Source organism: Arvicola amphibius, chromosome 3 (assembly GCF_903992535.2).
Source record: "Arvicola amphibius chromosome 3, mArvAmp1.2, whole genome shotgun sequence".
NCBI classification, from domain to species: domain Eukaryota; kingdom Metazoa; phylum Chordata; class Mammalia; order Rodentia; family Cricetidae; genus Arvicola; species Arvicola amphibius.
Window position 1 is genome coordinate 52,015,429 of NC_052049.1, and position 14,181 is coordinate 52,029,609.

Sequence of the window (14,181 nt, forward strand, 5' to 3'; positions counted from 1 at the left end):
TTCTACTTATATATCAGTGCCTCGCTCAGCCATTGTCAGAGAGGCTTCTTCTTATAGTAGATGGGACCTAACACAGAGACCCACAGCTGGGCAGTGTGCAGAGAGTGAGAGATTTTGGAGTACTTAGTCTTAAGTAGGATGCCTTCATCAAACCCCTTTCCTCAAGGCTTGGGGACCAATACAGAACAAGAGGCCGAAAAAGCGTAAGAGCCAAAAGGGATGGGTGACTCCAAGGAAACTCTTCAAGATAAAACAGGACTGATATACATATGAACTCAAGGCTTGCACAAGTTCAAGCCAGACAAGGTTCCAGAGCTGAGAGGGGGAAATGGACATGGGCTCCCACCACTGACCAAGAAGCTATATGCAATTGATTCCTACTGGCAAAGGAAACGTTGTTTTCATCCGATGGATTCTCACTACGTAATATATTAACCGCGTGTCAGGGGAGGTCCCATGCCCAGGAGTGCTTGGCTAACAGAAAGGGAAGTCAATGATGGCTTTATAGACATTTATCTCATATTTCTTTGAGCATTTTTTTGTCTTATTGGTCTTTCGCTTGTATATTTTGGTTTCCATTTTTTTTGTGTTTTTGTGGGGTTTGGTGTGTATGTGTGATTCTTATTTTTTGTTTGTTTGAATATAGGGTGAAAGGGCTTGGAGTTGGGGAGGTGGAAAGTGTCTGGGAGGAGTTGAGGGGAAGGGAAAGTGTGATCAGAATATAATATGAATTTTTTTGCAAAAATCAAATTGTGCTTTTATTCCATTTCAAACTTTAGTTCCTAAACTGATCACATCATTATAAAGTAAATTGTGAAAAGCAAACACCCCCCCCCTTTTTTTTTCCTTTGAGACAGGGTTTCATGTAGCCTAGGCTGGCCTTGAACTCAAGATGAAGCTGAAAATTGACTTGTGCCTGAGGACTCCTCATCCTTCTGCCTCTGGGCTGCTAGGATCCCAGGCATGCATCACCATCCCTGGCTTCTGTGGTGCTGGAGACTGAACCCAGGCTTCATACATGCTAGGCAAGGACTCTACCAACAGATATACATCTTCAGTCCCGACACCTATTTAAGATGGAGAATTTGTTTTAGAGGTATTAGATTGTTTCTAAAATTCTCTGTCCAGCCAAGCTTCACAGTGTGTATTCATGATCCCGGCACTTGACAGGCTGCGACAGGAGGACGACAGTGAGTTGAACGTCAGCTTCAGCTACATTATGAGTTTGAACCCAGCCTCAGGAGCATAGTGAGCCCTTGTTTCAGAGGGAAAGAGAAGAAGATTCTCTGCCTACCTTGGCGCTTGTATGTTTTGTTATCTCTGGGAGGAAGGTGTGTTTGCCATAGATCCGTGTGTTCTAAGCCATCTCATAACTCTGTAGAGTCAGATTACAGGACGAACTCATGCCAAACGTCTCTGTTTGAACTAAAATCATAACAATAGTGAGGTACAAACAATGCTATTTGATTGAACTAAAGGCATAATAAAACTGAAAGTACAAGGACTTGCTTTATTCCATGGATCTTGGTGAACAGGTCCATAAATTATATGTATATAACATATATACACATAATATAGAATATATATTAATTATACAATTAAATTGCATATATACACATTTATGTATTTATATATATATATCACATTTATATTTAGCCATTATAATGTTCAGTAGTGTTAAGTATATTTAACAAACCATAAGGAAGAAACTTTGACTGTAATATGTTTGCCTTAATGAACAATATATAATTAAATTCCAAGTCAGAAAACTCAACCTCTAAAATGCAGCAAGAGTCAGAAAATTCAAACTGCACATGAGACTTAAAGGCAGAGGAAGGGGTAACGAGGAGGCAGTAGACAAATCTATTTTAACTTTTATCATATTGATGAAATTTAGCCAAACCAAGTCATTTCCAAAGGTCTGATTAACACTTCAACTGCATAATCTACAGCACCATAAACTAAGGTAGAATGTTCTAATACTGTAGCAACAGTAAACCCAGAAAATGGGGGGAGGGGATACCTTGTTTTAAACTTTCTTGGCATCACCCAAGTTCAGCAAGTTATTGTTAATTTGCTGGAGACCTGATTGTTGGTCATTCCATCCACTCTTCAGTCACGTTCATAGCCTGGCTGTGCAGCTAGGTGAAGGCCTGGCCATCCCAGAGTTGTTGCCCTGTCTCCCAGTGAGTGACTGGAAGAGAGAGCTCACACCCGTACAGCTCACACCCCTACAGTTCACACCCTACAGCTCACCCTATACCTCACACCCCTACAGCTCAAACCCGTACAGCTCACCCCCATACAGCTCACACCCCTAGAGCTCACCCGTACAGCTCACACCCTACAGCTCACACCCCTACAGCTCACACCCTTACAGCTCACACCCATACAGCTCACACCCCTACAGCTCATACCTGTACAGCTCACACCCTACAGCTCACACAATACAGCTCACACCCATACAGCTCACACCCCTAGAGTTCACCCTAACATCACACCTGCACAGCTCACACCCCTACAGCTCACACCCCTACAGCTCACATCTGTACAGCTCACACCCCTACAGCTCACATCTGTACAGCTCACACCCCTACAGCTAACACCTCTACAGTTCACACCCTACACCTCACACCCCTACAGCTCACACCCCTACAGCTCACACCCCTACAGCTCACACCCTTACAGCTCACACCCTACACCTCACATCTGTACAGCTCACAGCCCTACAAATAACACCTCTACAGTTCACACCCTACACCTCACACCCCTACAGCTCACACCCCTACAGCTCACACCCAAACAGCTTTGTTTTCACTTTTGGTTTTGTGTTTAACTTTTCTTACATCACGGTCTCAGAACTGTTGATTTAAATTTGTTTGGTTTTGCAAAGTCTGACTTCAGCTTGCCTTCCGAGACTAGTACTTTCACAGCTACCATCTTCTTAGCCGGGCAAGAGTGTGCATGGTCCATCCCCTACAGCGACTCTCACGTTCTTCAGAAGAAGAGGGCTGAGACGAGAGGAACCTGTGTAGTGTTTGATTTTTAAATTATCCTGGGGAGGATGGGGTTTCTCTGGGTTTAAAAACATCCTAGGGCTAGTGAGAAGGCATGGAGGGTAAAAGCGCTTGCTACTCAAGTGACCTGGGCTCAACCCTTGAAACTCAATTACAGGTGGAAAGAAAGAAACAACTCCCCAAAACTGTCCTCTGCCCCCACATTCACACACACACACACACACACACACACACACACACACACAATATGGGAATACGTTTTTAAATCCTGTTTTCCTGTCTTCTTTCTTTTCCAAGCCTCTCATTTTTTTCCGGTTCTTGCTTGAACCTCTTCCAAAGTTTCATTTCCTAAGAAGTTACTAAGCTGCTTGGTGATGCTTCTTCCCACATGGCAGCTGTAGCTGGAGATGACTCAGGAAACAGGCCTTATGAGTTTTCTAGAGCGCTGTGTCTGCCCCCAGTGATGCAGGAGGAAGCAGCATGCGTCTGATCTAGGGCCCTCACCACACACGTTATCTCATATAGCTCCTGAGGAAGCTGGTTGGATATCAGCTGGTGAATCTCCCTCCAGACCCAGGGCACTTCCTGAGCTATTAGTGATGAAGTTTGTCCTAGATGACGTCAATACCAGAGTTTCTTTCCATGTACTACAGCTATGCATGGGGGTGTGAGCATATCCATGTGTGTTCATAAGTGTGGGTACTTGTGGGGGGTGCATGTGTGCTAACAGGTGTGTCTGCACAGGCATGCAAATGTATATGGAGGCCTCTGGACAACCTCAGGTGCCATCCCTTGGATGCTGTCCACCTTGTTCTTTTTTGATACGGTCTCTCACTGGCCTGGAATTTGCCATTTCAGTGAGGCTGACTAGCCAGTGAGCCCCAGGCATCCTCCTGTCTCTACCTCCCCGGTGCTGACCTTAGAATGGCACACTACCACTCCTGGCTTTTTTAAAAAATGGGTCCCAGGGGATCAAACTCAGGTCCCTGCGCTTGCCAGCTGAACTGTCTCCACAGCTTCTCCCAGGCATCTTGATTCCAGGTTAGAGCACCACACACACACACACACACACACACACACTTTAACAGTGGAATTCCAGAGGCTGGAGAGATGGCTCAGCAGTTAGGATCTTACAGAGGACCTGAGCTCAGTTCCCAGCGTGCATGTCAGGGAATTCACAACTGCCTATAGCCAGGACCGGATGCCCTCTCTGGATTCTGAGGGCAATTCCACTCACAGACACATACATACAGATACTTATAACACATAATTAGAAATAAAATAAATCTTTTAAAAAGTGGAATTCTAGGACTAGAGAGCTGGCTCAGAGGTTAAAAACACTGACTGTTCTTCCAAAGGACCCAGGTTCAATTCCCAGCATCCACATGGCAGTTCACAACTGTCTGTAACTCCAGTTCCAGGGAATCTGACGTCCTCACACAGACATGTATGCAGGCAAAGCCCAATATACATTAAGTAAATAAATACATCTTTAAAAAATAGTGGAATTCTAAATCTTTCCTTAAAGTATTTAATGTCTAACGAAAAAAATGCCTTGAACTCCCGTTTAATAGCCGCCAGCACTGTGTTTGTAGCAAAATCTTCAGAATTCACCTGAATGTAAAACACTCAAAGCAATCTGGTTCATTGCCACTGCTGCTGTGGCCTCTTTCTGAAGCCACTGTTCACTACTTAGTGTTCTCTGCTGCGTGCCAACCCCTTCTCACCTCCTTCTCAACCCTTTGCCATAGCTTATACCACCTGAGTGCAGCGCATTCTGACGGTTCTGGCTTCTCCAAGAGATTCTTGGCTCCATCAGACCAGTTAACCGTCCTTTTGTGTCTGTTTTTGTCCGGGTGTCTGACAAACATTGGGTATCATGATTCCTGAATGCTTAACTGCGCCGCCATGGATGGCTTTTTGATAGAGGTGACATTTGAGTTATGAGTTATGAGACATGGTAGCCAGCTAGGGAGGAGTGTTGTGCACTGAAGGAGGGTGCTGGGAGGCCCAAGTACCGGGAATGAGAAGCTAGTGGGCCAGGCAGGACCCCATCCCTGGACCTACATCAGCAGTCCTGAGAAGAGAGCTTGCCTTTCTTTCTAAGGTTAAACAGGAAGGAGACATCGCTTTGAAATGATTGGGAGTTCTCACTAGAGAACTACTATGGCACAGACCAAAATGAAAGGAATGGAGCCACATGAGACAGCAGCGTAGCTGTCCACCTAGGGCAGCGACTCTCGACCTTCCTGATGCTGCAGCCTTCAGTACAGTTCCTCATGCTGTGCGGACCCCAAATCACTGCTTCTTCATAGCTGTAATTTTGCTACTCTTATGAATCCTAATGTAACTATCTGATAGGCAGGATATCTATCTGATCTGTGACCCACAGGTTGAGAACCACTCATCTAGGGGATGATGCAGCCTGTCTGTCACCAGCTTGTGCTACATGGTGGTGCTACCTGGTGCTTGCTGCATAAGAACTAGGAAATGACAATGACCCCTGAAGAGGGTGTTGATTCGTTGTTCTTTGATGCTGTGTTCCAGGATCCTGAGAGCGTGTCTAAAGTTCTCTGGCTGGATGAGATACAGCAAGCCATCGACGAGGCCAATGTGGATGAGAGCAGAGCAAAGCAATGTAAGTCCTCCCCTCCTTTTGCTGCCAGACCTGCCTTGCTTTTATGTGGTTAGGCGCCTGAAGTCATTCACTTTGAATTTCTGGAAAGATCTGAATACTTCTCAGTTTTCGGTCTCAGCTGCAGCTCCAAACAAACACGTCACTAGCTAGTTTCCAGCCATCAGGTGCTGTCTCCAGCAAAATCTGACAGCGTTGCTGTTGGGAGCAGTGAGACCCCAGATCCTGAATTTCTTGAATCCCCTGATCTGAGAGCCTACAGCTGCTCTAAGCACGAGACCTTCAGGAGTTCCTGATGGCAGGAGAGTGGTTTCTGGTGGGTTTGGCTGAGGCGTGGCTATCTCTATATATTCTGCCCCTGAACACAATAAAGGGGGCATTCTTGGGGAATTCAAGGATGACCCATGTCGCTGTCTCTCTGTCTGTGTGAGTCTTTGTGTATTTTAACCTCCAGCCCCCTTGCCCGAATCTCGTGAACTGGGTGCCAGTGCACCGAACGCAGACACGGGGGCGCAGTGTGTGGAACGTTGCCAAACAAAAATCCAGATAGCAAGAATGTTTCATAGACTCTGAAAGTGGTGTATGTTTCAATCAGATCCTTTTTCTCCCTGTTGATCCTTAGGAAGCTATTTCTTCTCAATAAGTGTCTAGCCTCTTTTCTTACGCTCTCCATTGTTAGCAGTAATTGTTCACAGAAACAGACCAAAAGGTGGGCAGAGAGGAGGCAGGGAGTGGAAAATGCAAGGTCAGACTTGCAGACTGGTGTCAGTTCTTAATTACCAAGGGCAAATGGGCGTGGTTGCATCTGATAGCAGACTCTCAAATAGTGCGAATCAAAGACTCGGAGTTGGCCAAGTTTCGTGATATTTCTATATGTGAAGTTACCTGGTAGTTACTATTTCTTGAGCTGTATAAACGGAAGCGTTCTGGGTCACGTGAAAAGAAATGACGTCAGTGGGATGGCTCGGCAGGTAAGGGTGCTTGCTGCCAAGGACCCACCCAGGTTTGATTCCTGAAATCCACGTGGTAAAAGCTGACTCCCATAAGTTATCCTCTGTTCTTCATTTGTGTGCATGTGTGCACACATGCACACCTAAGTAAATGAATAAATAAATGGAAGAAAAAATATTGAGAGAGATCTAACTTGAATCATGAAAACAGTCTAGGCCCCTGAATTCCCATACTGGAGTTTATTGAAAAACCCACAGGACCTTTTAATGAAGGACAGGCCAAGTCTTCTTGAGACAGGCTGACACTTCACTGCCAAAAAAAAAAAAAAGAGTGTTGTTAACCTGTTTTCCAGAAGGGCCCATAGCCTTCTATATGGTGACTGCTGGGGGATGGGGATGGGCGAAAGACATTAGCAAGTTTTATTCAGTGATGCTGGCTTTGAATGAACGCTAATCCCAACAGACCCAAAATGTCAGCATTTCCTCCCCAGAGCAGAGGCTTTTGAAAGTCAGGTGATCAAATGGGGTTTTCACTTACAGTTCCTCCCCCAGATGAATATTCCTCTGCTGAATATACCCTATGGTTGCACGCCCATTCTGGAATGCCATAAGCAGGATCTCTACACTGGTTCAAATGATCACAATTTTTACTTGTTTTATACCTCTATTATCAAAGAAGAATCTGAAATGTCTTCTAAGTTGCTATAGTAACAATCTCCCTAACATAAAACTGGGCGAGACTCCTAAAAGTGTAATTTAGCAACCTGCCTCTTCCTGGCGTGGGTAGACCCTGTGCCATCCTATCAGGTCACAGAGTGCCATAGAAATAGCTTAGTCTTCCTCCCCAGATGTAGCGGCATCTGTCAGAAACATCTGGACTTTGTTTCCTTCAATTGGGAAAACGTGTTTTCTCTGACCTGGACTTTTATGCCCTTAGAAACTTGGAAGTCATTCCTTCCTAAGACCCAGTGCTTAAGAGAAAAAAAAAAAAAAAGACTCAAGAGGGATACCTAAGTTTTTAATCTGCACATCCACGAGAGATAGTCACCATCCGCCAAAGCACTATAAAGAAATGAGGCTGTGATATAGAAACTCAGCCTAGGATGCTCCCTTTTAGAAGTCCAGCCAGCCTACAAGTTGCTTGAGTCATTGTTTCCGTACTCACAGCCTGTGGATGCTGGGCCTGTTTTTCACAGGAAGATGCAGCATGGTCCCTTGACTATGAGTGCTAGTTTCTCAGGTCCTGGGGCTCTGTTTTTCTCTGCTGTTATTGGAACTCTTCTGTACTCTGAGTCCTGTCCCATGCTACAAGAGTTATGACCCCTCCAATAATATTCAGTGATAAAATTAGATTCTTTTTAAAGTTAAAGCTATCTATAGTCAGACATTAAAATTAGAATATCCTGATTTCAAAGGAAATCCCATCCTACTATTAAAAACATTCTTCCTTCTTGGCACGAAAACCAACTCTCGTCGTAGGTCTGAAGCATCCTAGATGATTTAGCAAAGGGCATTGGCCCCTCTGTGTCACTATAGGCCAGACTGAAAAGAGGGAGGGACTAAGTGCCAATGTGTTTATTTTCGCTAGAGTGCCTTACTTCCCTCAACATTTGAGTCCTTAGTGCAGTGTTTCTCAACCCTACCCCCGCCCCCATCAGTGTACCCTAAGGAGTAAAAAATTTCTTCCTAACCGTTCCTCATCCTGACATTACAAATCCACAGACATGTTGTATACCTCTTTGGGTACAATATATATAGACCCATGCTTAACACGTTAAAGAACCAGCTGTTGCCATGTTGGGTGTTTATCCTCCTAGGAGTGCATCCCTTAAAGAGAGCCCACCAGTTTAAGGCTTAAGGTCTAAAGCACTTGACTTTCTGAAGCTCAGTTATCTGATATCTTCCTCTATGACCCAGCCACAAATCACAGAAGTGCCTGAGTCATCAGAATAGACATTGTGCATTTTGGGCATTGGATGCTCACCTCAGTGGGGACCCCTGGGACAGATTTGAACCAGCCACTCTTTCCATGGTGTCTCCTGTAGATTGACTGCCACAGGCTGGCATGTGGATGTCAGTAGGAAGTGAGACCAAAACCCATGAGACTTGGAGGACATGTAGTGCTAAAGAATAAAGTCAAACACGCCGTGTCCTCCCGAATGTCACTCACTTTGCTCAGTATGACTTGACAAGCATTAAGCACCTACTGTGCGCCGCCGTCAGTAAAATGGAGAGCGGTAATTCATCACCTGCTTGCTGGGAGTTCTCAGAGGCATGTTTCAAATCTTCATGGAAAAGAGTTCCATTTCATTCTGAAAATGAAATGCCACTCGTGTGGCAGCTCTCTGGTCATCCGTATTCAGTTGCAGGAAACATTTCTGTGTTTAAGAGTTTGTACTTTCATCATACATTGTCCAAGGAGAATTTGTTTGGCATGTTAGCTCAATGCAGCCGTCCCATGTAGTTCGTGCAGGAATCCATCCTTGCCACTTGCTTGTTCCTCCCTTCCCTGAGACCAAAGACTTTTCCCATGGCAGCTCTTCATTCTACAGAGCTTTCCTGGAAAGAGGAAATGACAGATGAGGGTAACCACTGTTGACCTCAGTCAGCACAAGAGCAAAAGCTCACTGCTCTCCGTACCTGTCATCCAGCACTCGGTGGGGTTTCCTGATAATGTCCGTGAGCATCTCTGAAATTTTAGCTTTGACTCCAAGCTGGCAAAAGTCAACACATATTCCTTGTTCTTTCAGCTGTATCTATGCATAGTATTACCCATAATGTTAGGAGCATACAAGCATAATTTGATGACAGTCATATATTCTGTTCTAGTTTCATTCTGACCAAAAGTAACATCAAGGAGGGAAGAATCTATCTGGCTATGTAACCGGGTTACAACCCATCGTTGGCAAGAATTTAGGGCAGGAACCATGGAGGAACTCTACTTGCTCGCTTGCTCTCTGGCTCCTGTTTATATTTCTTATACAACCCGGGACTACCAACCTAGGGATGGTGCCAACTACAGTGTGCTGGGTCCTTCTGCATCAATTAATAATCAAGATAGCCTCCCCAGAGATGCTCACAGGCCAATCTGAACTTGGCAATTCCTCCATCAAGGCTATTCCTCTCAAGACTCTAGGGTGTGTCAAGTTGACAAAGCTAACCGGGACAGTGACTCAACACATGCTGGAGTTTGACATATGAGTAAGAGGGGAAACCCATCTTCTCAAGATCTCCTTTCTAAATAGAGAAAGTGTTTTGACTTGGCTGCCCCTTTATTCCCATTCATTTCTAACTTACTGTATTAACAGGTTACACAATTTCATTAGTTGGACCAGGCCGTTCTTTCCTACAACTAAAGCAGATAATAATACAGAATTTACCAAATTCCTTTAAGCAACCATGAGTTCCCTATGATTTTTTTTATGGGATGAGGCAGAAATTTGAAACGCTTATTAAGTTTAAGTTGATCCAAAATAAAGTTTCTGGATTCCTTTGCCTGTCTCTTCTCACCGTGCCTCGCTGGGACATTTCCTTAGGTTGTTATGGCAACCTTGTCAACAGTGCTAGTTTTAATACAAGAGACTGTTAATATTTCCATAGCTGAATTGGCATTCTGCTTACTCTAAAATATTTTTCTTCATAAAGTGAATTCTCAAATGTAAGGTCTAGATCAGGGCTATATGTCTACCATTGGTGTGTACTCCTCAACAGTCTCCAACACACATGTCACAGGGTGGAGCCTCCCTGGCATGCATACTCCATAGGTTACATTACAGTGGGCACCACCTAGTTCCCCTCAGACACACAAGCCTGGCCAGAGAATGTTAGAGTTTTAACATGCTGGGCTCCCACAGAACCTTTCTTTTACAACCCAAACTGACAGATGAGTCAGTGGTTGGCCAGGTGGATATGGTCAGACTGTCAGATAGAGAAAGGGTTTAACCAAAATCCCAATGTACTCCCAGAAGGTTCATGTGTGTATTTATATGTTGATGGAGGAATGTCTATGTGTTACTTTCATTATTAATAAGGCCTTGGCCCTTTAAGAGACAGAAAATTAGGTAGGCAGAGTAGACAGAACAGAATTCTGGGAAAGAGGGGGAGACACTTCAGGCAGTCGCCATAGTGAGTTGCCATGCTTCTCCTCTCTGAGATGGACACAGGTTAAGATCTCTCCTGGTAAGCCACCCCTCGTGGTGCTATATAAATTACTAAATATGGGTTAAAGCAAGATATGAGAATCAATCAATAAGAAGCTACAGATAACGGGCCAGGGGCCAGGCAGTATTTAAATGAATACAGTTTCTGTGTAATTATTTCGGGTGTAAAGCTAGCTGGCGGCTGGGTGGCGGGATGCAGCCCTACCGCTCCTTCTACAATATGTCTTATACATAAGTAAACAGTAATGCTTAACAGAAACTTTGTTTCTCATTACCCAGGGGTTACACTGGTCGTTGATGTCAATGAGTGTTTGGACAGAAAACAATCAGAGCATATCTTGTCTGTACTGAAGTCTTCCTCTAGTAATACCAATGACATAATCCCAGAATGTGCCATCAAGTACTACGATACCCTTGTGAAGGCGAAAGAATCCAAGACTGACAACGGTGAGCACTTCCATGGCTTAGCACAAATATGTCACTTAAAATATGGTGGTTTCTATGGCATTATGATTTCCTGATTTTGAGACAATTTTGGCTTTTACATCAATATTTCTAAAATGTTTAGCGTCTCTGGCAGAACGAGTGTTTTCAGGTTCTTTTTGAGAGCTGCAGTTATCTCGGCAGCGATGCGCAGATGGGGACATCACAGAACTGAGAAAATCTAAGCAGATCTTTATATTCATAATTGCCACCGTTTAACCCTTTACGCGACAAATGATATGTGATTTGTGTGATATTAAACAGGGGATATGAATCAGGAATAGAGAAGTAAAACGTTGCAGATCCATATACTGGAATATTCACAGCCACCAAAAGGGATGAAGAATGTACATGCTACAACGTGGAGGAACTGGAATACAGTCTGCTCAGTAAGAGAGATAGATAGAGACAGGAGGACCTGGCAAGGGGGCTCAGTGGGTAAAAGCACGTGCTATGAAAGCTTGATGCCCTGAATGCTGTGCCTGAACCCATGGTAGGAGGAGGAAATTGGCTCCGAAGAATTGTCCTCTGACTTCCCTACATATGCCATGGTGTGCACATACTGGCAAGTGTGTGTGCATGTGTGTGTGCACGTGCACACACACACATAAATATTTAGTTAAAACAAAAGACCAACAACAGACAAACAACTGTCCAACTCCCCATTTGGAGAGAAAGCTGTCACTTTTGGGGGACACTGACAAATTGAACACTTGAGTATTTAAAACCAAAAATTATCAGCAAATGCTTATATAACCTGGTTATCTGTTCAAGTATTTGAATGTATTTAAATATTTTGTAAAGACAGTCACTCAAGCTTTGACTTACTTGGAAAGATGGCAAGTCTAGTGGTCACTAAGAAGCAGATGGTTGTTTAGTCAGAGCTTTTCAGTGGTTAAGGGAGATAGATCTCAGATCTCTGGTTTGAGTCAGAATTCGTGGCTAATTAACAAAAATAAAGATTTCTAAATGTGCTATAATGTGTAGCCTTAGATTCACAAGGAAGAAACACTCTTCTCAACCATCTTAAGCCATGATTGTCATAGACTTCTATAGCCCGTCCCTACCCCCCAAGACATGACTGTCTTAGGCTTCTATAGCCCGTCCCTACCCCACAAGCCATGACTGCCATAGACTTCCATAGCCCGTCCCTACCCCACAAGCCATGACTGCCATAGACTTCCATAGCCCATCCCCACCCGCCAAGCCATGACTGCCATAGACTTCCATAGCCCATCCCCACCACCCAAGCTATGACTGCCATAGACTTCTATAGCCCATTCCCACCCCCCAAGCCATGACTGCCATAGGCTTCTATAGCTCATCCCAACCCACGCAAGTCATTTCCTTTCTGCAGTTTTTTTTCTCTCTTTGTGTGGTTATGGACAACATCTTGAGTCAAATCAGGAGCTTTCTTTTCCTCTACTTTCATTGACCTTCATGCTATAATTTTCTATTTTGTAATTTGAATGAATTTATCCCCAGAAGCGGCTCACCTCCACCTTAAGTATGGGTCATGGTCCCTGTAAATCAGTTCTTGTCATAGAAAACTCTGGAAGGCTTTATTAGCAAATGAAATTCCGCCCACTGGTGTCCTCCATCTACGTGTGAGGGTGTCCACATCTATATGTAATATACATGTCTCGTTCACTTTTGCTTTTCGTTGGCCATATTTGACTCAGGCCATCTGTCTTAGGGTTTTTAATTGATGTGAAAAGTCTCCATGACTGTGGCAACTCCTGTAAAGATAACATTTAGTTGAGGTGGCTAGCTTACAGTTTTAGAGGTTCAATCCATTATCATCATGACAGGGAGCATGGGGCATGCAGGTAGATGCTGTACTGGCAATATCTTGATCAGAAGGCAGCAGGAAGTCGACTATGATACACTGGGTGGTATCATGAGCATAGGAACTCGCAAAGCCTGCCCCCACGGTGACACACTTCCTCCAACAAGGCCATACCCACTCAACAAAGCCACATCTCCTAATAGTGCCACTCCCTATGAGATTATGGAAGCCAATTACATTCCCAAGAAATAACTCGAGTCCAGAGCCAGTATTAGATATTTCTCTTTCTCCCTTTGATGTGCAGTGAGTGAGTGTATGGTAAGAAACTGTCACTGAGTACTCGAAACTCATTCCATTTTACTATGTTATTTCTAGCGACTGTAACATAGACCAACTGAAGACTTAGTGGAAAATATTTTGCTAGGTTATGGTATTTATTGGAAACTGTATATGTTCTATTAAATTTGACTTATCGAACCTAGTTGTCTCTCCCTTACCCCCTTTTAACTAGAGAGCTGATAAGTAGGAAGTTGCTGAGCTTCTTGGTAGGAAAGCGTAAGAACTCCATTCCTCTGCAGTCATTAACAAACTCTTTCGTCTTTAGTGTCTAGTGAAGGCTCGTGGGTCAAACTTAACCTGCAGCAGAAATACAACTACTATTACAACACAGATTCCAAAGAAGGTTCTTGGGTCCCACCCGAGGCGTGCTTGTCTAAAGAATCATGGCTCACAGCAGAAGAGATTGAGGTAGGTTGGTGTTTGAAGGAAAACTGGATAAAAACTGGATAGAGGTGCGATTGCTGGTCTAGTCTTCATCGTGGAAGGGATGGAGGAGACCAATCAATTTATTTGAACGGTGTGTGGGGCATAGTCTTCTTGGACTGGAGTTGACTGTGCCACCTTATTAAAAACCCTTAGTTCCATATGCTGGCACAGCCAAACCAGAGAGAACCAGGGGACCAAGAGGAAGAAACCTTGGCAGCTCATCTGAGATGATAGCCTACCCTAAGAAGTCAATCCTCAAGTTTTTCTTGGCAGAGTTATTTGACTAATAATAATTTCTTAGTTGTCAAGGTATCTTAAGTCTTTCCTCCCCCCCCCCCCTTTGCCTACCACTTACTTCCATTCCAAAGAAAATTCATTTTTC

At 44.1% G+C, this 14,181-nt stretch overlaps 1 protein-coding gene across 1 annotated transcript in view; it reads left to right on the forward strand.

The window, feature by feature from the left end:
• Nucleotides 1–14,181, forward strand: part of Iqgap2 (IQ motif containing GTPase activating protein 2) — a 280,863-nt gene that overhangs the window by 209,411 nt on the left and 57,271 nt on the right. Inside the window, exons 14-16 of the mRNA XM_038321192.2 lie at nucleotides 5,565–5,655; nucleotides 11,042–11,209; nucleotides 13,639–13,781. Coding sequence (XP_038177120.1) covers nucleotides 5,565–5,655; nucleotides 11,042–11,209; nucleotides 13,639–13,781 — 402 coding nt within the window. The remainder of the gene's footprint in view (nucleotides 1–5,564; nucleotides 5,656–11,041; nucleotides 11,210–13,638; nucleotides 13,782–14,181) is intronic.